General features: G+C 44.3%; 2 protein-coding genes across 2 annotated transcripts; both read left to right on the top strand.

The window, feature by feature from the left end:
• The first annotated feature begins 734 nt into the window (after positions 1-734).
• CCDC116 (coiled-coil domain containing 116) lies at positions 735-11,460 on the top strand. Its single transcript, XM_020811090.3, has 4 exons — positions 735-2,376; positions 3,229-3,819; positions 7,387-8,250; positions 9,998-11,460. The coding sequence occupies exons 1-4, from the start codon at positions 2,170-2,172 to the stop codon at positions 10,940-10,942; spliced, it is 2,607 nt and encodes an 868-aa protein (XP_020666749.3). The 5' UTR covers positions 735-2,169; the 3' UTR covers positions 10,943-11,460.
• A 1,281-nt stretch (positions 11,461-12,741) lies between these two features.
• Positions 12,742-16,405, top strand: SDF2L1 (stromal cell derived factor 2 like 1). Its single transcript, XM_020811101.3, has 3 exons — positions 12,742-13,041; positions 14,724-14,920; positions 15,816-16,405. The coding sequence occupies exons 1-3, from the start codon at positions 12,837-12,839 to the stop codon at positions 16,092-16,094; spliced, it is 681 nt and encodes a 226-aa protein (XP_020666760.1). The 5' UTR covers positions 12,742-12,836; the 3' UTR covers positions 16,095-16,405.
• Positions 16,406-24,530: the final 8,125 nt, after the last annotated feature.

The raw sequence follows: 24,530 nt of genomic DNA on the forward strand, positions 1-24,530 counted from the left end.
AGACCAAGAAGGGGTTCCCTTTAACAACAGTTTTACATTAATGATAAAATGACCCCACTACCCCTTAAATGAGACCACTGGATATGGAGTATTGGCGCACTTCCTCTAACAAAAATAATTACTTCCTATTCTAATTATAACAAAGGATATTTTGTAACTGTAAATTTTAAATTATAAATTTTAACTATAACGATTGTCATGCCTTAAAACTTAACCCTTTTTAGTATATAGTAATTATAAATTGTATACTACGATGGCATTTAACTAATTTTGGGTTGGGCAGGCAGGGCTTGGATAAATCACCTTAATTTTCATAAAGAACTTTCCAACTTCTTTCCGCTTCCGTTAATTTGCATAGGACCTTCTTTCAATCTATGGAAAGAATGTTCTGTGGAAACTGACGGAATGGCAAGAGGGAATCAAACAGAATTGCTTACCTAACAAAGGTGGGAGAAGCTTCCGCGTGAATTCTGTGTGGGTCTTGAAGCTTTCGGGGCAAATCTTTTTCTGATGGTGACCAAACCCTCGGTTCTAAAAAGCTTCCTGATCAGGTAAGGTGTCTGAATCACGCCTCTGGACTGTGAAGGTTCAGCCTCCTCAGGATTGGGGATTTCCCCCTTGAGGAACATAACTGAGTAGTTTTGTTTTTAAGAAATGTAATCTGGAGTTTCAAGGCAAGGGGGTAATATGAAGGAAAGGAAAAAAAATCAGGTTCACAAATATAGGAAGGGTGTCGTCTGGTTTCGCAGCGTTATATATGGAAAGGCTCTGGGAGTCTTAGCAGACCACAAACTAACAATGAGTCAAGAGTGTGATGCAGCAGCAAGAAGGGCTAACACAATTCCAGGATGAATCAACACAAATACAGTATACCATCCATCCAGACCAAGGGAAGTCCTGGTGCCACATTGTTCTGTTTTGTTTGATTTCACGCAAAGTATTGTGTCCAGTTCTGGGCAACGCAGTTTAAGAACAATATTGACAAACTGTGGCATATTCAGCGAAGGGGAATCAAAATGGTAGAGGGTTTGGAGACCATGTTTTATGGGGAATCGTTGAAGGAACTGGATCTATCCAGCCTCGAGGCTGATGAGGATTGAGAGGGGATATGACAGCTGTCTTTAACTCTTTGATGGGTTGACATGCAGAAGAATGAAAACATATTTGCTTTCTGAAGCTCCGGAGAGTAATTGGATTCAAATTACAAGGAAGAGATTAGGAAAAACTTCCTGGCAAGGACAGCTGTTCAGCAATGGAATGGTCTACCTCAGAAGGTGGTAGAAGAATCACCTCCACTTCTAAACATGAAGTCGGCCGACCATCGATCAGGGATGCTGGAGCTGCGAGTTTCCAGCCTCAGCAAAAGGGTCTTATTATTCTGTGGAATTTGGAACCAGACTGGTGTAAACAGGGGAATGTTTGGTCATCAGATCCCATCCTAGCTGCCTTTGTATGGAGGGTCCTATTTTCTGTAAATCCTTGTGGCCTCCGTTTTCATGGTTTTCAGTCCTAATGAAAATGTGGCTGCAACTAAAAGTAAATCTATAAAATATATAAATATAAATATAAATAAATATATAGATAGAGAATATCTCCTACCCATTTTTTTCATTTTTGCCCTATGATTTCTAAGAACATCTTCGTTCCTGACTGACTGACTTCCTGCCTTCCTGCTTCCTCTTATCCATCATCAGCTCCTTCCTTCCTTCCTTCCTTCCTTCCTTCCTTCCTTCCTTCCTTCCTTCCTTCCTTCCTTCCTTCCTTCCTTCCTTCCTTCCTTCCTTCCTTCCTTCCTTCCTTCCTTCCTTCCTTCCTCTTATCCATCATCAGCTCCTTCCTTCCTTCCTTCCTTCCTTCCTTCCTTCCTTCCTTCCTTCCTTCCTTCCTTCCTTCCTTCCTTCCTTCCTTCCTTCCTTCCTCTTATCCATCATCAGCTCCTTCCTTCCTTCCTTCCTTCCTTCCTTCCTTCCTTCCTTCCTTCCTTCCTTCCTTCCTTCCTTCCTTCCTTCCTCCCTCTTATCCATCATCATCTCCTTCCTTCCTGCCCTCCTGCCATCCTTCCTTCCTTCCTCAATATTTATTTACATTTCACACCAATCACTTCCACTAATTGTTAGATCTTTTCTCCCCAAAGGATGAATCTAGGTTCCTCGGAAGGGAATTATATATATGGCATTTTGTAGGGTGTCTCCCATCCTGTTAATCTCAATTTTGGAATGTGTGCCCCCCCAAAAAAATCTTATTTCTGTATGTGCAGAAGGAAGCGAAAGAAGGCGTGCGGAGGAGGGGGGCCCCAGGCGCTGTCTGTTCAGCACCATGGAGCGTCGCAGATACTCTGGCTATCTGGCGGATGATGAGAGCTTCAGGGGACCCCAGGTGAGATCCACAAAAAGACATTGCGGGGGGCAAGGGAAGAGACCAAAGTGTGGTTGCCCGTAGCCATCTGTATGTAGTGGCAGCTGAGAGTGCCGGAGGGAATTTGGCCCTTCTTCCAAACGACCAGCCTTGAGAAAATCATATTATTCAGTACATGAAGTCCTCCACTGTAATCCGAATAGATGCCTGAGGCCAGGCCAGGCCTTGAGTCTGGATCCAGTTTACATGGGCAATTGGCAGGATCTTTTGGGCTTGGAAGGATCCGTGCTTGATGCCGCTTCTGGGCCCACTGTTTTAAATAAAGAGTTCTTTCCAGACCATGCTGGGCAGCTGTGCCCATGGGCGATTTTTAATTTCCCACCATGCCTCCGGACAGATGTGGGCATAGGGGCAATAGGGAAATGTTAACCCAATAGCCAGGCCCATGGCCACTAGGTAAGACTGCCAAGGCCGAGGGAGGGAATTTTGGACATTGGAAGTCCAACAAGAACGGGCAGATGTCAACCCTAGAATTATGGCTTTCCTAGGTTCTTGTCCAGCTATCGCATGTTTAATTCTTGTATTTTTAACAGAAGGGTTCACATTGGGTTTTTGTTGTGTGTTTTTTTTGGGGGGGGGTTGGTTGGTTTTGGACTATGACTCCCAAGTTTTCCCAAGTAGGTATGCTAAGCAATGACATGAAGAGCCATAAGCTTTACAAAAGTCCCGCTCCTTGTTTGTGAATGGAGATGGATTTAAACGGCGGCACTTGTCGAAGGTCCCTGTGGAAAGGGCCGTGACCTCATGGCCCAGGTGCCATGAGGTGGCCGCTGAGGCAAACCCCCCACCCACCCACCCCACTTGATTTTGCAGATGGGACACCTCAACGCCAGCCAGAGAAGAGGCTCTTACGACTGGAGACCTACACCGAGACCCCCTTCGCGCTGCCAGCTTCGACATCCAGACGCCGCGGCCTCCAGTTCCACTTCACCCCCCGACCCCTCGGCGAACCGAGGGAAACGGAAACACCACAGGACAGCCGCCGGCCAGCCCAGGGGGAGCAGCCATCTGGCAAATGAGTTTTCGGAGTTTGTGGATTTCTTAGCGGACGAGGATGTCCTCGAAAGCCTTCAAGGCATCGTGGAGGATGCGGTCCGGAAGCTCCGAGGCATGACGACGGAAGACGGGGAACGGGTCTTCGACATCCCCGACGACGCTCCCTCGAGCGCCGGCAGCGAGTCGTGGTCCATTTCCTACAGCTCGACCCGTTCCCGGTCTGAATATTACACCACCACCACCGCCTCCACCACCTCCAGCTCTGAAGAGGACTGGGAGCACCGGGTCAGGCTCAGAGAGCAGCCCAAACCGGAGGGCAGAAAGTGCCTCTTGGAGAAATATGCCTCCAGGCTTCCCAAGCTGGGGAAGAAGACCAGAGACAGCCTGTCCGGCGGATTCCATGCAGAGGTAAGGTCTGGACCTCTTTCGAAGGCTTGTGCTCTCACACAGCCTATGCGATCCACGGGAGAAAATACACTTTCCACACCGAGATCTGTGGTGGAGGGATCAGCTACAAAAATGGCATGCTAGAGCAGCGGGCTGGATAGCTCAGTGAGTTAAGTGTCTGGCTGTGGAGCCCGAGGTTGGGAGTTCGAGTCCCCCACTGTGGCTCCGGCGAGTCGAGCCAGCCTGTGGGGCCTTGGGGCCAGCGGGCACCATCTCCAGGACATCCCCCCCCCAGAAGAAGGGAAGGTTGAACCACTTTTGAGCATTCTCTATGTAGGAAACCCTGGGAAGGGTCGTCATAGGTCAGAATGGACATGACGGCACACAGTTAAGAGCGGGCTGGATAGCTTAGTGGCTAAGTCATGAGGTTGCAAAGCCGGAATATAGCCACCCTGTGTAGCCTTGGGCAAGCTGTGTAGTCCCAGGGTGCCCCCTAGAGGAATGGAAGGGTAAGCCACTTCTGAGTACAGTCGTGCCCCGCTTAACGATTACCCCGTATAACAATGAAACTGCTTCACGACAATGTTTTTGCAATCGCAGTTGTGATAGCAAAACAAAGTTTTAAATGGTTTTTTTTTCGCTTTGCGAAGATTGGTTCCCTGCTTCAGGAACCGATTCTTCGCATTACGACGATCAAAACAGCTGATTGGCGGGTTTTCAAAATGGCCGCTGGGTGCTCAAAATGGCTCCCCGCTGTGTTTTTGGATGGATTCCTCGCTCTACAGGCACCGAAAATGGCCACCCCTATGGAGGATCTTCACTGGACGGTGAGTTTTTCAGCCCATTGGAACGCATTGAATGGTTTTCAGTGCGTTTCAATTGGCTTTTTAATTTCGCTTTACGACATTTTCGCTCTACAGCGATTTCGCTGGAACAAATTAACGTCGATAAGTGAGGCACCACTGTATTCTCTTCCTGGAAAACTCTCAAAAGGTTCACCATCTGTCAGAATTGACTTGATAGCACACCATTATTATTATTATAGTGCAAACAGAAGTAGGAGATAATTTCTATATCTAATAATGTAGGGCTGAGGGTCACCTCTGACCTTCTTGGGGGGGCAAATCTTGCCCTACAAGATTGTCCCAACCACTGCACAGAGCCTTCTCAAAAATACTGCCATTTGGTGGCTCTCCAGCTTTTGATTGTTTCCTCACCCCACCCACCCACCACCCCTTCTAAAAAGCCAGCCCGGCATCTCTTTAAGACTGAGTTACGGCCAGTAAGAGCTGTAATCCAAAAATAGGACACAACACACAGACACTCACCATTGCCGTGCAGCCCCTGGGAAATCAAATTTAGCACTTTGGCTGAAAGATGTTACCCACATTTGACACTGGGTATGAGAAAAAGGACGACATTGTGGTCTATGCACAACTCGGTCTTGTATTTCTCCATGGATCGGGTAGCCTAGATGCTGTTTTCCACTGCCCATGTGTTTTCTGGATGAGATTTGCAGGTTCTCTTTGTGTTATAGCTTTCGTATCTCCTTGTTGCGATTGTGGCTGCAGCTATGAAACCTTGAACCTTACCAGAGAACTGATGAATGAATGACACAGTAAAGGCCTTCCTTAGTTTGGCATCCAGTTCAGAGGTGTTGGTGCACACAAGCCCCTGCTTTGTGTAATGTCTAAGCATCTCCAGGGATTCAAACCACAACATTTCAGTTCTGGACAAACCTGATTTTCCTTAAGCTAGCCATGACCTAGCAGTTTGTCGTATCACCTGTGCTGTGATCATAGATTGCAGGAACCTAGTGGACAGCACCTGTGCCGTCACTAATGTTATATGAAAAAATACCCAAATGACTGTGAAAGCCTGTGTGTAGAGCATTCACCATGTAGCAATGAATGATGAGCGCTGCCCACATCTGCCTAAAGGCCCCAGTTTTTTCCTCTGTGAAGACAACTTTCCTTCTTTTCCCATTATACAGATAAATAGGCATATAAAGGGGGAAAGTGTCTGTGTATCTGTCTGTGTGCATTGAGCGCCATAGCAATTACAGTATTATGGCTTTTCTTGGTTATGAAAGGTTGTTATCTCATACTATGCTGTACCTGCCTCCACTTTTCTTTTGTATCTATCCCTTATTCACTACAAAAGCAGGAAAGGGTGATACTTTTAATCAAGCATTAAAAATATAAAACAAACACACAGCGAGCTTCCGATGATAAAGCATCTTCTTCAAGGCTGTGCATCCAGATATTGTTGGTCACTCCAAAATTATGTGCTGTTATGAATGTTCCAAAGCCACATGGCTGATGATATAGAGGACATGCCAGCTTCTTAGTTGGAAATGGCTGCAGTCTGTAAAGGGCCTATATGGAGGGGGAAGGGGCTGGTTTCAAGCCTCTCCTCAGCCAATACTTTGGAATGCATAATCCCTCTCGAGGACAATCATGAAGTCTGAGCTCCCCTCATTCTCCCCTTTCCACCTTTTTTAAATTCAAAGAATTTCTTTTTAGCTAGGGGAGGAAAGAACGGCCAGAAGCCTGGTCTCCTTCTAACAGAGTCAGGATTGCAAATTTAGTTAAACCACCAGGAATAGTCCGTTTAAGCCAAATTAAAGCCAAATCAATAGTTTTACCTGGTGGGTGCTTCCTTTAGCATGCAGGACGGCTCGTTTGGTGTTAAGAGTCCATGATGTTCAAGAACTTATGTTGGCCTTCAGACGATGCCCCGATTAGCCATTTTATGACATTTTACAGGAAAAATCAGGAAAAAGGTGGCTTGATCATAGAAACACCTTAAACCCCCCCCTCCTTCCCCTTCCATATGCTTTTCACAGACTGCACCCATTTCCATCTAAGATGCTGGCGTGGCCCCAACATCAGCCGTTCTTCCAGGTATCACCGGTTCCTGTATTTGTATTGTTTCTACAGCCATGCCGCCTTCTCCTGAGTTATCCCCTATCCAGATAGCGACCTAATGTGATAACAAAGGAAAGGAGAAAAGATGATTCAAGGATAAGTGGAAATCACCCCGAGATTCAGACTGGATTGTCTGTTTTGTTGATCCTCTTTCTCATTAGTCAAGGGGTTCTGATTCTTGAAGTGCAAAAGGTCCTGGGTAAGAGTCCCAAACAAGACCTGCCCCGATTAGCTACATCCAACACAGCTCGGTGGGAGAGAATCTTTGCATGCAGGTGAAATGCTTCCTCTCTCTAGGTGTGGCATTCCAGGTAAGACCCATGCTTGACTTTCCGGAGACAAACTGCCCACCTCCGTTGACTCAGGTGGAAAAATCAAAGCCTTCCCAGTTTGTTTGACTGCAACTCCCATCATCTCCCACAACGATAGCCCACGGAAGGGCCCACAGGGAACCCACCCCAGAGTAGACCATATTGAAAGGGATGAATTAAGGATCGGGCCCTGAATAATACAAATCCTTACATTCTATTTAATCACCCATGTCTGGGTCAAACAAAATCACCCCTGTTCCCCACATCCTTCTATACACCCTTTATTATTTATCACAATCCTGTTCTAACGTTCTTTCCTCTATTTCTTTCCGGGCTGCTCATTGTAGACGTTTTCCGAACGATCGGGGGACAGTTACTTCTTCCGGCAGGAACATTTCCATATTTGGGCCAAACTGGCGGAGTCTTTTGAACAGCTGCAGCTCCCCAAGAAAGATTATTTTGCAAAATTTAGGAAAAAGGTCCCGCCGACGTCATTTTCGGTGGAATCTCTCCAAAAGGAAATCACCAGCGTTTTGAAACGGCCGACGCCAAGCAGCATCCCCTTATATTATCCAGGCCGTGAGCCGTTCGATGCTCTGGATTTCTTGGAAGAGAACAAAATCTTAGCGGCCCTTCAGGATATTATAAACCAAGCGGTTCTCCAAGTCCTGGAAATGAGAGGGGCGGACGGCGTTCCTTTACTGGACCTCTTTGACGCGGAAGGCCACGGGGCGATGCTGTGGGGATCTTCTACGGCAGGCAGTGAAGAAGAAGGAGAGGAGGAGGAAGAAGAGGAGGAAGGAGAGGAAGGAGAAGGAGAGGAAGGAGAGGAAAGTTCCGGAAGCGGGGAAGAAACGTCGGAAGAGGACGATTCCAAATCGGGAGGCAGCAAGTCGTCAGGAAAGAAGAAGAAGAAGAAGAAAAAGAAGAAAGGAAAGAAGAAAAAGAAAGGCAAGGGGGAATCTCCAGCTGGAGATGAGAAAAGCAAAGGGAAATACACGCCACCACCCCCGGGCAAATCCAGGAAGAAATCTATGGCCGAAGAATCTCAGCGCAAGCCCAAATACGTACCCCCTCCGCTCCCTAAAACGAAACCGAGGGCTGCCCCTGAGGAACCCCCACCCAAACCGAAATACACTCCACCCCCGCTTCCTAAATCCAAACCAAAGAAAGCAGACTCGGCCCAAGCGGAAGCTGAGACACCCAAACAGGTATGGGGGTTCTCTAAAGGAAAATAACTTCTTAGGACAGAGACAGGGAAGGAGGGAGGGGGGAGTCCTGGGGCTGCAGCCGGGGGGGGGGCGGGAGGACCACTTGGAGGATTTCACCCCAAGAGCTACCTGAAGGGATGCGGAGAGGCAGAAGCTGACACTGCACAAACTCAGAAACGCTTGTCATCTGTATCCCTTCAGAAGCTTTGGAGGAAACGGATCTCAGGATTTGAGTAAAGGTAAAGGTAAAGGTTGCCCTTGACAATTTTTGTCCAGTCGTGTTCGACTCTAGGGGGTGGTGCTCATCCCCGTTTCCAAGCCGTAGAGCCAGCGTTTTGTCCGAAGACAATCATCCGTGGTCACATGGCCAGTGCGACTTAGACACGGAACGCTGTTACCTTCCCACCGAGGTGGTCCCTATTGATCTACTTGCATTTGCATGCTTTCGAACCACTAGGTTGGCGGGAGCTGGGACAAGCAATGGGAGCTCACTCCGTCGCGTGGATTCGATCTTACGACTGCTTGGTCTTCTGACCTTGCAGCACAGGCTTCTGCGGTTTAGCCCACAGCGCCACCACATCCCTCAGGATTTGAGTACCCCTCTGTAAAATTAAGGCAACAGTTCTGTAAAACTTTGCAGCCAGATTGCTACTGGTGTTAGGGTAAGAATTTGCTAATTGTTGGCGCGGCTAACTGTTGTGAACCGACAAGGCGCCGGGCTGTCCTAGTTGCACAGCCAGCTTCCCGAACAGGCCCATGACCGAGGCCTGTTTCTTTCTTTGCTTGTTTCATCTCTAGGCCTTCTTTCTCCCCGGTTGCACCCCCAACGCCTTGTCAATAAGCTGCCAGTAGCCGCAGCAAGTTATGCCAACTGTATATGAACACCACTAGGATTCTGGACCAGATTTAGTGACCACATGCTTACCCCAAAGAATGTAAAGGGGATTTGCAGTGGTCAGGAAGGCTCCATTACCTTCAGCATCTGGATAGTGTGTGCCCAGACAGAGATACCTGTCCTATTATTACCAGTGATCACCCACTCCATTTCACCTCGGGCAGCAAAATGTCTTGGGCCTTCAGACATTATAAGGGTGCCATGGAAACTGACAAGTTTGCTTCTCGAGTAATGTACAAAGCAGGTGTCCTTTGAAATGTTACTGGGAAAGTGTGTGTGTGTTAGAGAGAGAGAGAGAGAGAGAGAGAGAGAGAGAGATGTATGATCAAAGTCACATCTAATTCATGGTAACCCTAATAGGGAGCAGGGTGGATCAAAATGGGGAGTTTTTTAAAAAATCAAAGTGATTTAAGTCACGATTTTAAAAAATCAATGGTATTATTTAAATTTTAAATAATACCATTGATTTTTTTAAAAAAAATTTAAATCATCATAAAAATATATATTTTTAAAGAATTTAAGTCAAATCCACCCTAATAGTGAGATATTTTGAGGAGTCCTTTTCCCGTTCCTACCCCTGAAGTGAGTTTCCATGGATGAGAAGTGATTTGAACTCAGGTCTCCGGTGGTTTATGATCAGAAGAAAACAAAACAAATAAAGCAAGAACAGGTGACACGTTTATTAGACCACTTTTTAAAAAAACTGCTAGCTTTCAACCTATGTTAGTCATCAGCCATGTACCCATACAAGGTGGACTGTGCAGGGGGAAAATATGAGATTTAGGGTGTCATTGTATCCACTGCACCACAGCTTTTTCTAAGCCTATTTTCCTCTCTTTCTGTTACTCGCAGACTATGCTGACAAAGCATATCATTACCCCCAAAGACATCAAGCGGGCTCGCCTGCAGGCTCGGCCTCTCCCGAAGCAATCCATCATTGACTTCCTGATTGAGAACGCAGCCAAGCTTATCTTGTACAAGTACAATTATGAAACCCTTCTCTCCGAGAAGCTGGGGTTCATATCGGTCCCTGTGACAAAGGTACTCCTGGAGATCATGTTTGGCTACAAGAAGGTCCGAGGCAGCGGGATACGGCTGTCCTCTCAAATCGACTGGTCGAAAGTCTACGACGAGATCTATGCGGTTCGTCCGCGGAAACCCAAGCCCCCGAAACTCAAAGCAGGGGACAAGAAGAAAGCCAAGGATAAGAAACAGAAAGCCAAAGGCATGATGAGGAAATCGGAGGAGAAGAAAAGTGCTTTTTTGAAACCCAAAGGCAAAGTCGTGGTGATCAAGGCGCCCGTTGACCAAGACGTTGAGTCCAGCAAGACCGGAGGGGTGTCCACAGCCGAGGTAAACGACAGCCAACTGCCCGAGATCTTTGAGATAGTTCCTCCACAGTTTCCAGAAGAAGGGGAAACGGATGAAATGTCTATCGAAGAAGAAGGCGAGGTCTCTCCGACCCAACCATCTCAGGCCAATGTCAAGGAGTCTCTGACCTCCACTGTCCTTAATAGCCCTCAGAGATCCGTTGCGTCTGAAGGGAGCCCGTCCACAGTCCCTGGTGCGCCCGTGGAGACGGAAGCCTCCTCGCCCGTCTTGTCCCTCAAAAAGTCACTGTCTTCTCGGAAAGCAAGTGCCCCCAACGACAGCAACCGAGGGTCTCGGACTTTTCTGCCAGAGGTGGAACCCGCAGGCCAGCCCTCTGAAGACCTTTCGAGGAAATCCTCATTGTCTCGCCGGGTTAGCTTGGGTGGGAACGGGAGCAAGACTGTGTTCCCCAAAATCTCCAATTAAACAGATACAATTAACAATTAAATATATATATATAGATTTGGATACTAGCATCGTTTGTGGCTTATCTAAAGGCTCTTCAGATACAAGGCAAACTCCAGTAGTGGTCTGGCACAAACCGAGTTCTTGTCTGAGTTCTGAGTGGTGGCTTTGTCGAGAATTTTAGAAGTTTTGTAGGAAGCATGATGAAAACTCTACTGGAAGTCCTTGGGGGGGGGAGGGAATGTGACCTCCCAGAAAGGCAAACAGATGCCAGCTAAAGCTCCATTATGATTGATTGGCTACGCCCGAAGCTGGCAGCCCAAGACATCTGTTTTGCCCCATTGCAGGGAGAAACAGCGTGAGCCATTGTTATTCCTAACAGGAAGGCGCAGCCTTTTCTCGTGAGACACAAATGCATTGTGTGAAGTGTCAGATGGTACTAGATAGCTTCCTTTCTCTCCTCTTTTCTTGTTCTGTTCAGTTGATGCCTGGTTCATTGACAGTCTTTTCACTTAGGAAACCGGATTGCACTTAACTGGGGAGTAGGAAAAGCTAGCCTGCCCTATACGGACCCTAGCAGGCTTACCACTGATTACATTACCCTCTCATTGCCTTTGGAAAACACACTCTGAACATGCTCAGAGGAACTTATCTGCATGGGCTTGAACATTTAAAAAAATGCTTTATTGCCTTTGGTCTGTTGGGGGGGGTGCAAAACAATAAGAATATACTGTGATCTGCATATTTTGGAGGTCACTCATTCCTAAATTAGCTATAAATTGGAGGCAATTTAATGGTACACCACAACAGCAACAACGAATCTTGATCATTTTTAGGAAGTTAGGGCCAGATAAGTGTGTAGAGGTCTGTATTCTTTTTTTTTTTAATTAACTATAAGACCTTTTAGTTAGTTGATTTAAACACCTTTCACTAACGTTTATGAACTAGCGATTTTATTCCACACACTGATTTTTAGATCTGTTGGCCCTTTAAAAGAAAAAGGAGACAAGATGCCCTGTATTCAGGATTGCCTGATGTGAATGGTTTTAAATTGTCATTATTGCAAGGAGAAGACTTTTTGCAAGCAAGGGGGAGAAAAAGCTTTTCTTACAAAGGAGTCTTTTCCCCCCAAGAACAACAGAGTTCTATGGCATCCTAGAAACAAATAAATCATTATTTCGGCGTTAGGAAATCTCAGCCTTTAGGAACGATTATTTTGGGGATGACAACTCCCAGCCAGCATCGACATACATTTATTTATTTATTTATTTATTTATTTATTTATTTATTTATTTATTTATTTATCTATCTATGTATCTATCTATCTATCTATCTATCTATTTATTTATTTATTTATTTATTTATTTATACCCCGCCTATCTGGTCAATTGCGACCACTCTAGGCGACATAAGCCATGCTGACCCAGGACATCTGGAAGCTGTAGTTCAAAGACCGTTTCCAGGGTTGCTAGAAATGGGCTCACTTTTAAGGTTGCACGGGCAATTTACTGGCAAATTTCAACTCGCGAAGCTGAATTAACACGCAGGTGGGTCTCGAACCGGCAAAATATCAAACCTCCGCTCACCTTTCCCGCTTTTGCCCCGCCCCTTCCTCCGTCCAAGACTCCTCCCTCTCCCGCCCCTTACTTTTGGCCCGCTCCACCCCTTTTCTCAGGGAGGGCGCGTCACGCCACGCCGCGGCACCCGATTGGCCTATCGGCCCTGAACAGCGAGCCAATGAGCTTCTCCTTCGTTGCCCGGCCGGCAGGCGCGGAGCGCGTGGGCGGCGCTGGCAGCCGCTGATTGGCTCGCTCCGGGCGCCGGTGGCGGAAACGCTTTTTGTGAGGCGAAAGTTAGTCGCGGCCGCCGCCTCTGCCGCCACCGTCGCGGCGAGTGGCTGAGGGGAAGCGGCGCGATGGGGCGATCCGGCGCTTTCGTGCTCCGGCCTTTCCCTCGCCGGTGGTCTTCGCTGTCGCTTCTGCCTCTGCTTCTCCTGTGCGGTTCTCCTGTCCGCCCGAAAGACACGGAGGCGGGCGCTGTCACTTGCGGCTCGGTGCTGAAGCTGCTCAACACCCGCCACAACGTCCGGCTGCACTCGCATGAGGTCAAATACGGCTCCGGTGAGGAGGACGGACGGAAGGCCTGGGACGAAGGAGGGAGAGGAGGAGCCGGTTGAGAGGAGGAGGAAAAGGAAAGGCTCAGGTTTTTCCCCCTCAGTTCCTCCCCTCAAGAGGAACTGAGGGGAAAACGTGGAGCCGAGTGGGCTGAGGAGAAACTCGGCCCCGTCAAACGGAAGCATCTCGAGTGCTCTGGCCCAGGGGAGGAAGTAGGGCAGAAATTTGAAGGGCAGTCAGGTCCCCTCTGAGGGAAGAGTTCAAAATGTGGCAAAAGCTGGCTAGCCTGGGTTTTTTTTTTTAATTTTGCGCTTTAAACGGATTAATTTTAAATGGCCGGGGAGCTTTTCTGCTTTTAAATCGCTTTATAGGGTTCTGTATAACCCACCCTGGGACCCTGTCCTGCCGGGTGGGCTATAGGTGTTATGAATAAAAGAACGAATGTATGGATGGTCTTCAGGAAGAGTAGAACGGGCGTCAAGCTAATTTTCCCCTTCAGGACAAAGCCCTGCTAAAATAATAGGCGTTGAGTCAGGGATCGGTCACACAACCATATATTGTTTCTGTGAACATGCATCAGACCTGCCCCTTCTCCTTGGATTGCTCCTAAAATCAGGATGATGCCAAAGTCCTGTACTAATTAAACAGACCTGACAATCCAGGCTCTGGTTCCGTTACTACCCCCAACTTGCCAAGTTTTCAGGATTAGCGATTGGGGAGCATTCAGTTACATTTGTGCGAACTCTTCTCCGGTAACCTTCAGAGAGCAGCTTGAGTTGATGAAGGTGGGTCTATTCTTGCCTGTCGTGGGACTATTAGCTACTTGATCAGCCTTGCTTAAGTGGCTCATGGCCAAGGCTAGGTCCGTCTCAAGCTCTGGGATCCCACCATTGTCTCTCTTCATGCACTCTTTATTCCGAACAGGGATTAGGAGCAGGTGGTCCTCCAGACTGCACCATACCTTGCTTGGCATTGGCTAGATTAGATAGGGATGATGAGATTGCAGGCCAGGATCTGGAGGATGACCCTTTTCCTCCCCATATTAGAATGTAGGATTATTCTAGATCTTCTCTCTTTGCAAGGCAGAAAGATTCATCCGCCTCCACTGGTTTCGGCCTGATCTTGGTCTCCAGCAGGTACGCCGCTTATCAACATGAAGGTTTTAGCAGTCATGCATTTATAGTCCATCTTTTCCAAATAGTATAAGTACCTGCTGGATGATATCTGGGAATGTTGTGAGTAGCTATTGATCAGCACTGCAAGTACATCTAATCTTCTTTCCACACGTAAGAACTTTGCTAGATCAGATCTCAGAATCTCTTTAATCCAGCATTATGATTGCTATAATGGGAGGCCAGGTGTATAAATCTAACACACCACCAGCAGGGGCACTAAACACCCTGGTTGTTGGCATCTCATATTTTGAGGTAGATTATTTACATTAAATATTTTTAAGTTTATATTTTCTTTTCCAGCACTGGCTTACAGCAGCACCTCTTTTATTTGTTTTGCAACCTGTGCAGTCAATGTTGTCTATTTTTGTTGGAACTGCTACATGAATAGATACAGTACATAGAGATCTTCCAGTGAGTGTTTTGAGTGTTCTCAAAAAAGAAAGAACACACATTTGTAACAGTTTCAAAACAAGCTCAGCTTATTGTTACTGTATTCATTTGTTTTACAAACAGGAAGCGGACAGCAGTCAGTGACTGGAGTAGAAGCTTCAGATGATGCTAATAGTTACTGGCGGATCAGAGGCAAAACTGATGGGTCTTGCCAGCGGGGAATGCCAGTAAAGTGTGGGCAGACATTACGCCTTACTCATGTTAATACAGGGAAAAACCTACATACCCACCACTTCCCATCACCACTCTCCAATAACCAGGTAAAATTGGTCACTTTTTCACACTTTGTATTCTAGTTATTTCAGATCTAGCAATTGTAAATTTAGTTATTTGTTTGAGCAATTTGTATACTGCTCCATTAGTGCAAAGCACTATTCTGGACAGTTTACAGCATAACACTGTTACATTGAATTAGAGTATGCTTTCCCATCCTGATGCTTTTCAGATGTGCTGAAGAACATCTTCCAAATCTCCCAGCCAATTTGGCCATTGGTCATAGTAGTTGCAGATTATGGGAGCTGTAGTTTAGCACATCTATATGGCTGTAATCCCTCTCCCTGGAGGCTTGGTCTACTGCCTTCTTTTGATAGACCAAGCAAATCTTTGAAGTGTAGTTAAATATACTTTCACTGTGGGTGGCTGGAAAAGGGTCATGTCCTCTAAATTTGCCATCCCGCTTTCCTTCTCCTAGTTGTGGCCCTCAACATTCCTAAGAATGTGCCTATAGTAGCCTGCCTTTGTCTACATGGTACAGACATTGGTTTTTCGATGTAGAAGAGAAGCCAACTTTCACCACCATTTTAGTTTGTAAACCATTTCCATTTCAGTTGTTGTTTGCATTAGCTGTTAACAACACATTATAGGTAGATGTCTTGAACTTAACTAAGTTGTTGGTACACAAACTTAGCTAAGGTTGTTAATAGTTCCAAGATACTCTTTTCACTCACAGACCCAAGTCAGTTTTTGTAAGGTGGTATCAGACATTTGTATTCTTTAAATAAATTAGGTAATTGGTGTAACTCTTGAATACATCTTACTTTATCATATTTCATCTAACATTAGCATTCACCTGGATTGATGTCTCTCTGTGTATGTGTGTGTGTGTGTGTACATATCGTGAAATCAGTCTCTTCTTCTTTCTCCTTTCTGTAACAGGAGATAAGTGCCTTTGGCGATGATGGAGAAGGAGATGACTTAGATGTATGGACAGTGCAGTGCAGCGGGATGTACTGGGAACGAGATGATGCAGTACGCTTCAAGCACATAGGAACAGACGTGTTCCTTTCAATAACGGGTGAACAGTATGGTCACCCAATCAGGGGACAACGAGAAGTCCATGGCATGCATACTCCTAACCATCACAACTACTGGAAGGCAATGGAAGGCATTTTCATTAAACCCAGCGTGGACTCTACAAAGCATGATGAGCTCTAAACGTGTGACGGAATTATCATGTAAAATCTCTCTTCCGAAATATATGAGCTGGTCCTCTTCTGTAAATATCAAACACCTTAAAAGCATCTAGATAAATTGGAAGACTAATTTGTTGTCATTGGCGGCATACCAGGTGAATTCAGACTGACAGGAATGGCTGAAGTTACATTGTTTGGCATCCGTCCGTTTTCAGAATCCATGGTCTTTTCTTATCTCAGACATTCCTTCTCCTTTCCATAAACAAAGTGAAAATGGTGAATTGCAGTGTAAACAATTTAATCCAAAGTGCAATAAAACTTACTTTTTTATAATTCTTTCTGAAGATTTGAGTAAATGTGTGGAAAATATTGGCTTTGAAACCTTATTTTTTGAACAGTCATAGTGGGATGTATGCCCTGTAGCATAAGTCTAGAAAATCTTGGGCTTTGTAGCCAAAACTATTTTTATTCTTAAAAGATTTGCAGTGTAGTTCTAGTTCTTAACTTTAAATGTCTGTTGCCTCTACTCATTTGCTGTTACAATGTGGTTTAATTATTTTTGGAATAAAGCCAGTTTTAAAAAGTAATATTTCAGTGAGGGAAAGATTTGCTACATTTTAAGAGAAATTAAAGGGAAAAGGTCACATACTGATCATTGTACACATCTTTGTATAGCTCAGGGCTGCTTTATCAGTTTACCAACTAGACCAAATCCTGAATGGTGCCCATAATGCGAATAGATAAATTGTTGTGTTAAGGTTGGTCTTGATGTTGTTTCATGCTGTGGTATAACTAAAAAATCAAACCAGATTTAATGCACAAGTGTGCTGGCCCTTTTTAAACAGGTGAGCTGAGTCACTTGGCTGGTACTTTCTCGAGCACCACGGGGACACTTGGCACAAGGTTATCCCACTGGTGAAAATGGCTGTGTTTGGCTTTCATGGATTAAGAGAAGTTGTGGTTACACAATACAGTTAAGAGTCTGGATACCTGCTGGGAGAAAGATCCTTTTGGATAGCAACATAGGAAGTTGCTTCACAATGACTCAAGTCCACATAGCCTCATACGGTCAACTCTGAGAGCCGCTACCCAGAGTTTCAGGCAGGATTAATTCCTAGACCTACCTGGAGATCTCAGATATTGCCTGGTGGTCTCATATTTGAATACTAACCAGTCCCGTTTACTTTTCATAATAAGATGAAATCAATGTGTTAAAAATGCCATGGTGGTAGGGCAGCCAAAAGTTGGGAGGCCCGGTTGGTGATCAGCAAACTACTTCCAAACGTGCTCGGGATGATTATGAGAAAATATGAACAGGTCGCTGGGCATTTATGCCTCCCAGAGCTTGCTGAATAAAACAGAAATAGTTTAAAACCAGCATCTATGAGGTTGGGAATGCTGGCCAAAATCATGTCGCTCAGTTATTGCCTGCAGAAGGCAAACAGCAAAACTTGCAGGAGCTCAAAGTACAGTTCCAAACAACTGTAAGGTGAGAATGGGTTCCATTCCAAAGAGGCTTCCCCCCCATACTTACACTTTGATTTATTTTCCCCCCAAAGCACTAAATTGTAAGCAATGTCAGGAAATTTTACTTTGTCCATTACAAATACAAGGTTCTAGTGTGATCTGTAGCTAGGGACTGTGGAATAATGAAAGCCCCATAAGAAGAGCATTAATGAGCTTTACCTCGTTGGACTATTACATAATAATGAAATTTATGAGGTTTGAGTTACATCCAGACTCAAGATAGTAATGTTTTATTTCCGTGGAAATCAATGAAATAAATTAACCATGAGTACCTTAATTCTTTGATTTTAGTGAGGTTAAAGCATGATTAAATTTATTTGGATTCAGCCGTACAACTACATTATCCTCTAAAACCTTGTAACTATTTTGTTTGCTTGCTTTATTTTGAGATGAACTTTAATTTCTGTTTTCCTGCTTTGAACGTGTCAAATTGGATGGATTTCATCCACAGTTCTCAATTGTGGATCAAGTACAGTATGTTGCTTCTTGTTTTGGCAGAGGACATAGTACATTGTAGTGGGTCAGGCTGCAAATGGAAAGAAAGTAACAAGACCTCTGATTTAAAGTGTTTTTCTTTAAAGACACACTAATCAGCGAGATGGAGTATGGGAGTGAAATTCCAGAATATCTGGATGGTACAAGACTGGACAAAGATGGCTGCCACGTTACTTTCCATGGCACTTCTGGCAGCTAACCACTCTTTGACTAGAGCTGTCACCGTTACCAGGAGAGGCTTTGCCCAGTTCTGAACATCACTGTTGGGGGAGTCCTCCACTCTTCGAATTTTCCATTCCCAGCCATCTATAGATCCCCAAACGTCAGGAGTTTTTACAAATACAGAAGCTCCCTGGCCTCCAGTGATGATGATGTCAAGTGTCCATCAGGTATAAAGCTTTATGGGAGACTTGGACTTAACGCGCTCTCTTAAAATGTTCAACTATTTTGTACTGCCCTAAACTATTAAGAAAGAATGCCAGATTGGTTTCTCCATTATTTGTAATTACAACACGGGCTTTTCAGACAGCCTCCGAGAAACTGACACAACAACTCGAGACTTCCACATCTGTAGGAGCTCTGCTAAATCTCTTGTATCATAGAAAGAAAACAGTTCTGACAAATGAGCATGCTTCCCTTGGGCTACCTCTGAGATCCTTAAAAAAATATTTGGACACCATAACTGTAAATTTATCAGCTATACGGGAAACTTACATTCTGGTTATGACACAGATTAAAGAGATCCCAAACATTCTTGCAGGGAGGTTGACAACAGGGGCTTGCTAGTGTTTGTCCCATCACTAGCTTTATAACACTATTTTGGTCTGCAATTTTATAATCATCTTGCATCTTCAGAACCCTAACCAATAAAGCCTATAAACCTCCAACAGTCCAGCTGAAGGTTTACCAATGCCATCCTTCAATGAGTTTTCATGATTAAGTGGAGATTTGAAGCCATCTCTCCTGAGTCCTAGTGCAAACATCTGTCCACACTGGCTTTTTGGAATTACACTGCTTCTGGAAAGCTTGCATAATAATAATTGCATGCCATCAAGTCCATTTTGACTTATTGGGCCCCTTTTCAGGGTTTTCTAGGTAGAGAATAGAAGAGGTTTACCATTCCCTTCTTTCAGCGTATTCTGAGCCTGTGCAGGTTACCCAGGCTGGCTTTTTTCCCTACCGTATGGAATCGAACTCCGAACTCTGGCTCTGTAGCCAGATACCTAAACCACAGAGCAATCCAGCCAGCTACTTACATTATGCATAATTAGAAAACAATCATCTGATTTATAGCTGAGTCAAGTTTGGGCAAGTGGAACCTATCAGAGTCATTCTGTGCTGTTTCTCCTCTGGCCTCCAGTTGGCACTGCTCTATTTCCTTTCTTCCTCACTCGCACCGTGCTTCCACGAGAATTTTCTGCCTCGGTGAACCATGAAAAGCTCGCTTGTGTTATTATGTGCAGGGCATTCATTCATGGGAATGTTGCAAATTTGGCAACATCCCTCCACATTTCAGCAGCACTTGCTTTGGATGTCTGCAAATTTATACCCGGGCAAGGTGGGAGAGGGGTATTGGGAAGAGCCTCGCGGCAGCGTCCGTTTCCGTCGCCTCGGCATCTGCCAAAGGGATCAAGACTCCTGGAATACATCTGGCAGCCTTCCTCTCTCGTCGCCTTGCGCATGCCAAAAGCCGTGGCCAAACGCAGCTGTTCAAAAGTGAAATTCAAAATGTTGGGAGCCTGCCTTTCAAATCAGGCATCAGGCCTCTCTGATTTCCGCCTTTCCCTAGAAGCCGGCCCAACCAAAACAAGAAGCCAGTGGCCAACACCCGGAGCAGTCTGGTTTGCTGAAAAGTCATTCCATTTGATTGCTTTGCGAGGGCAGATACATGCGATGCGCGAGGCTGTAATCGACTGTATGTTCCCTTAGATGGCAGGCCCATGGTATTCAATGATGCTTGTGAGTAAATAAATATATACAGGAATGGGCTGCCAAAGATTTCATTTGGTCAGATCCCTCTTTTCAAAAGTGGTTGGTGCTCTTGGCGCTCCCAACGTATAGCAAACCTAAGAAGGTTTTCAAACTATTTCAGGTGATCGAGAATGACCCCAGGCTCCTTGAGTCCTAGCCCAATGGCGTGCAATTTAAAAAACAGCAGGGCATTTCTAGAATCAGTACAATACTTCCGTTATAAGGCAATCAGCAACATTACGTGGCAACAATCATATCACAATTAATTGACTCAAGCTTGCAATAATTCCTAAAAAGATTGAGAGTCTCCAAAAAAAAATAGGGTTTGTGTGTGATACGTGTGTAACAGGTGTAGCAAGGATGTTGAAATGCATCACTTAAAAAGCTAAAGAGAGTAGCTTTTGAATCTGAATATGCTTTCTCACCTGGATTGTACATAGAGATATAGAGAAAAGTTCATCAACTTGCTTAAAGTTAAAAATTAAAGAAGTAAACTTCAGAGATTGCTTTGCCAAGGGGAGTTTTTAATACTGTCCTTTGGGAGGAAGGAGGAGGAGAATTTATTGGAATATAGTTTTTAAAGCTCATTAAGAACCTTAGCATTTTAGCATCTTAATTGCTTCCTGCTTTTTTTATTTTGTTTTTTTAATCCCTGAAAGTCTTGTAGGGAGATTCTCATCAAGACTTACAGGGACCTGATACCCAGAAAGGCTGAATCATTTCTCGTATCTTTCCTATTCACTAGGTGTTGATACATCTTTAACTCCTTTTCCAGCTACTCCTTTGACTACTGATAAGGCGCCCTGTGTGTCTGAAGTAATTAACTGTTTTAAACAACTTGGTGTGTGGGAGGAGAGACATTCAAGAAGTTGTTCTACAAGTTTGTTCTGAAGTTCGTGCTGATGTGAAGTGTTTTGGAGGTCTCGTGATATATTGTACTAGTTCACTGGGATGTATCTACAGTTTCAACCCATTTCAGTGCTAATTTTTTTAGGCCTAGGCGTGGGGGGAGGAGTTATTTGACAACAGCAAGCAGTTACTTCACAAATATTAACAGTTCTTCTGTGATTTGACAGTCTATCATTTTCTTCTCACAGTTGTTGTCGTTGTTTCAACTTATATATTGCTCCGTAGTTCTTGGAACACTCTCTGTGTGGTTTACAATTCTAGCCGCCTAGAGTGGTCCGAGTTGACTAGATAGGCGGGATATTAAATAAATAAATAAATAAATAAATAAATAAATAAATAAATAAATAAATGAATAAATAAATAAATAAATAAATAAATAAATATGTCCATATTTTTCAGTGTATAAGACGCCGCCATGTAATAAGACGCCCCCACTTTTCTAACTCCAAATTAAGAAATCTAAGTGGGGCTTAGCAAGTCTAGGGGGGAAGGGATCAAAGCACTGCAGGATCGCTTTGATCCCTGCTTTCCCCTCCACTTCTGTTTGTTCTCTCCTCAGCTTACTTCAGTGTATAAAGATTTTAGACAAAAGTATAGTCTTATACATGGAAAAATACGGTAATTATGTGAACCACAACTTGACTCTGGAAGAATGGAAAGCTGAGTCAACCTTGAACCAGCTACCTAAATTCTTCGGTAGAACTCTTCTACCTGCATCTTTAGCTTTAACCAAGTTTTCTGCAGGCGGCTACATTTAATCCTGTTCCACTCATGGCAGGGTCTTGCAGTGGTATTAAATTCAACTTTTGCCAAAAAGCTGATCCCTCAGATGGAAACCAATGTGTTTACCTTCTTCAAGGGAGGTTCATTCTGTGTCTTTAATGCATCCTGTAATGAGACTGGTGGGTATTCTATCGCCCACCAAACACACGTTTCTGCCAGCAGTTTTACATCAGCCCTGAATCAGGAGACCTTACAACCATTTTTAGATAGATTGAATCCACAGTATTTGCAGGTTAATTAAAGTTTACAGGACAGCTCAGGAGAAAAATGGCCTCCTGTTTCCCAAATGGTAATTAGGGATGCTTTAGAGCAATTAGCCCCTTCAGCCGTTTATTGGGGAGAGAGCTGTTCACTCTCCTCACCCTCTCAGGAGCTTAAAAATGAGCAGCCTCTTGTCCGTCCCCTTTTAAAATCTACACTGGGATTTTTTTTTTAATTCAAACAAAGTGAAACAGGGTTTTTGATCATATCAGCAAGAAACACAAAATAAAACAAAAGCAAAGGGGGAAAAAGATGTTCTGGCACCGCTGTACTTTAATGCAAGCTTTCGTGGAACATGGTCCACTTCTTCACGCATACGAGTTAGAATACAGGAAGCTTACAATAAAATGCAGCCGTTCATCTTTAAGGTGGCAGATATTTTTTTTGCACATGTTTTGTGTTTCTTGTTCATATGCTTGCAGGGACTAAAACAACTATAACTACAAAGGCTTTTTATCAGTCACTGTTTTGGTTCAGGCACACAACTCAAGGTTGTTATTTGATACTTCAAAGAGTTTGACACTTCTTTATCTCCCTTGGTTGACACCGGAGCTGGTCATCGAGTTTGACACTTCTTTTTTCAGACGTCTCAGAAAATATTTGAATTTTTTTAAAGCATATTTGAGTCCCCCTCGTTTCTTTTCCTCTCAACCTCCAGAGGAACTAGTCTTAATTTTCCTGGCTGTCAGAGGAGCAGAATTCATTAATCCTGTCTGTTTCCCTCTGTAACCACTGCTCTAAGCAACTCTTTCCCTTCTATTCTTTATTCTACTGTGGAGTCTTTTGAGTTGCCAAGACAGGTTTGGTGACCTGTCACTTGCTATTGGCAAATTCCCAAATTCCTATAAGCATGCATTTGTCCATGCTTTGTTAGGTCTTTAAGGTCTTCCCTTGACTTTTCTGTTTGTGCTAATTATTGACTTTTTCTCTTCTTCTTCCTTTTTTCATCTCACATTTTGGAGAAAGCATAGCCCTTTCTCAGCCGGCCCCTTATTTGGCCTGTCAAAATTTCATGGATCCGTTTCAGTCTGAATTGGGGGCCGGATATTTCACCTGGATTTTCAGGCAGGGCATGGGGCTACCCCAAGCTCTGAATGATAGCCTGGTGGACAACGCTCAGCATTATTCATTGGCATTTTCTTGGCAAGACTGGCCTTCTTGAATACCTCTGGAAATGCTAGGTCTTGGCCTTCTTATTTGATCCTTTTCAGTTTCTACAGATACTAAAACTTCTCAATCCCACCCCCACACACAAACACACTGTTGGTGTTCCACAGGGCTCCGTGTTGAGTCTTGGTTTTATCAATACTGTACTTTTTACACACACACACACAGAGAGAGAGAGAGAGAGAGAGAGAGAGAGAGAGAGAGAGAGAGAGAGAGAGAGAGAGAGAGAGAGAGAGTTTGGTGATGTGATCTGGACTTCCTTGATAAGTTGCATATTGGACATCTAATCACGGATGTCCTCTTGTCATTTGCAGACGAAGTCTTGATCTTTTGTTTGGATTGTCTATTATTATTATTATTATTATTATTATTATTATTATTATTATTATTATTATTATTATTATTATTATTATTATTATTATTATTATTATTATTATTATTATTATTATTATTATTAAGAAACTCCAAACACAGTCAAAATTATAAAAACATCAACTGGTATTATAAACAGACACAAGTTTTAACCAAAAACCTAAGTATCTGTTAAATATCGGCACAGTATGTATGCTGCTCCTAATATTGCCCTTTTTTGTAGCTCTGATGGTATGATTTCTGAGATCTGTAACTGCTTATAGTACTGTGTGAAATTTCCTGATATTGTTTCCCAAACACCAATCACTACAGGGACCATTGAAGTATGGTTGTCCCGGAAGCGAGATGCTTCGATGGGCAGGTCTCTGTACTTTGTTAGTTTTTCTAGTTCTTTTATTTTCAACTCTGGTGGCATCCCCTGTAATTGCAATGTCGATGATCCAGACCTTTCTTTGTTCTATTACTACAGTACAATGCCTGGTGTGTGATGTTCAAGGTGATGATGATGATAGAACTGCAGAGCTGGAAGGGACCCTGTAGATCCTTGAGTCCATCCCCTAACAAAGAGGCACAGTGGAGAATTGAACTCCCAACCTCTGGTTAAACCACTAAGCTATCCAGGAGTTCTAGTGGATGATCAGCGGTCACTTCACTCATCTGGAAATGTGACTGCCAAGGTATGCAATGTCCATCTTGTTAATATCCACCAGATATTACTTCCTGACTCCTGACACTATAGATTTCCTTGTTCATGCCCTGGTGGTTTCATGCCTTGATTACTGCAATAGCCCTTGGTGGGTCTTCCGTTTTCTTCAATCGGTCCTCTTATGCTTGTATTGAACAGGGCAGTATGAGCGGTTTTTAGATTTACTACATTATTCTTGTATTTCCCATCATTGTAGGCCATTGTATTGTCTGCACATTAGGTCAAGGACATATTCTAAAAGCCTTGTCTTGACATTTAAAGCCCTAC

The sequence above is a fragment of the Pogona vitticeps genome, chromosome 14 (genome assembly GCF_051106095.1).
Source record: "Pogona vitticeps strain Pit_001003342236 chromosome 14, PviZW2.1, whole genome shotgun sequence".
NCBI lineage: Eukaryota > Metazoa > Chordata > Lepidosauria > Squamata > Agamidae > Pogona > Pogona vitticeps.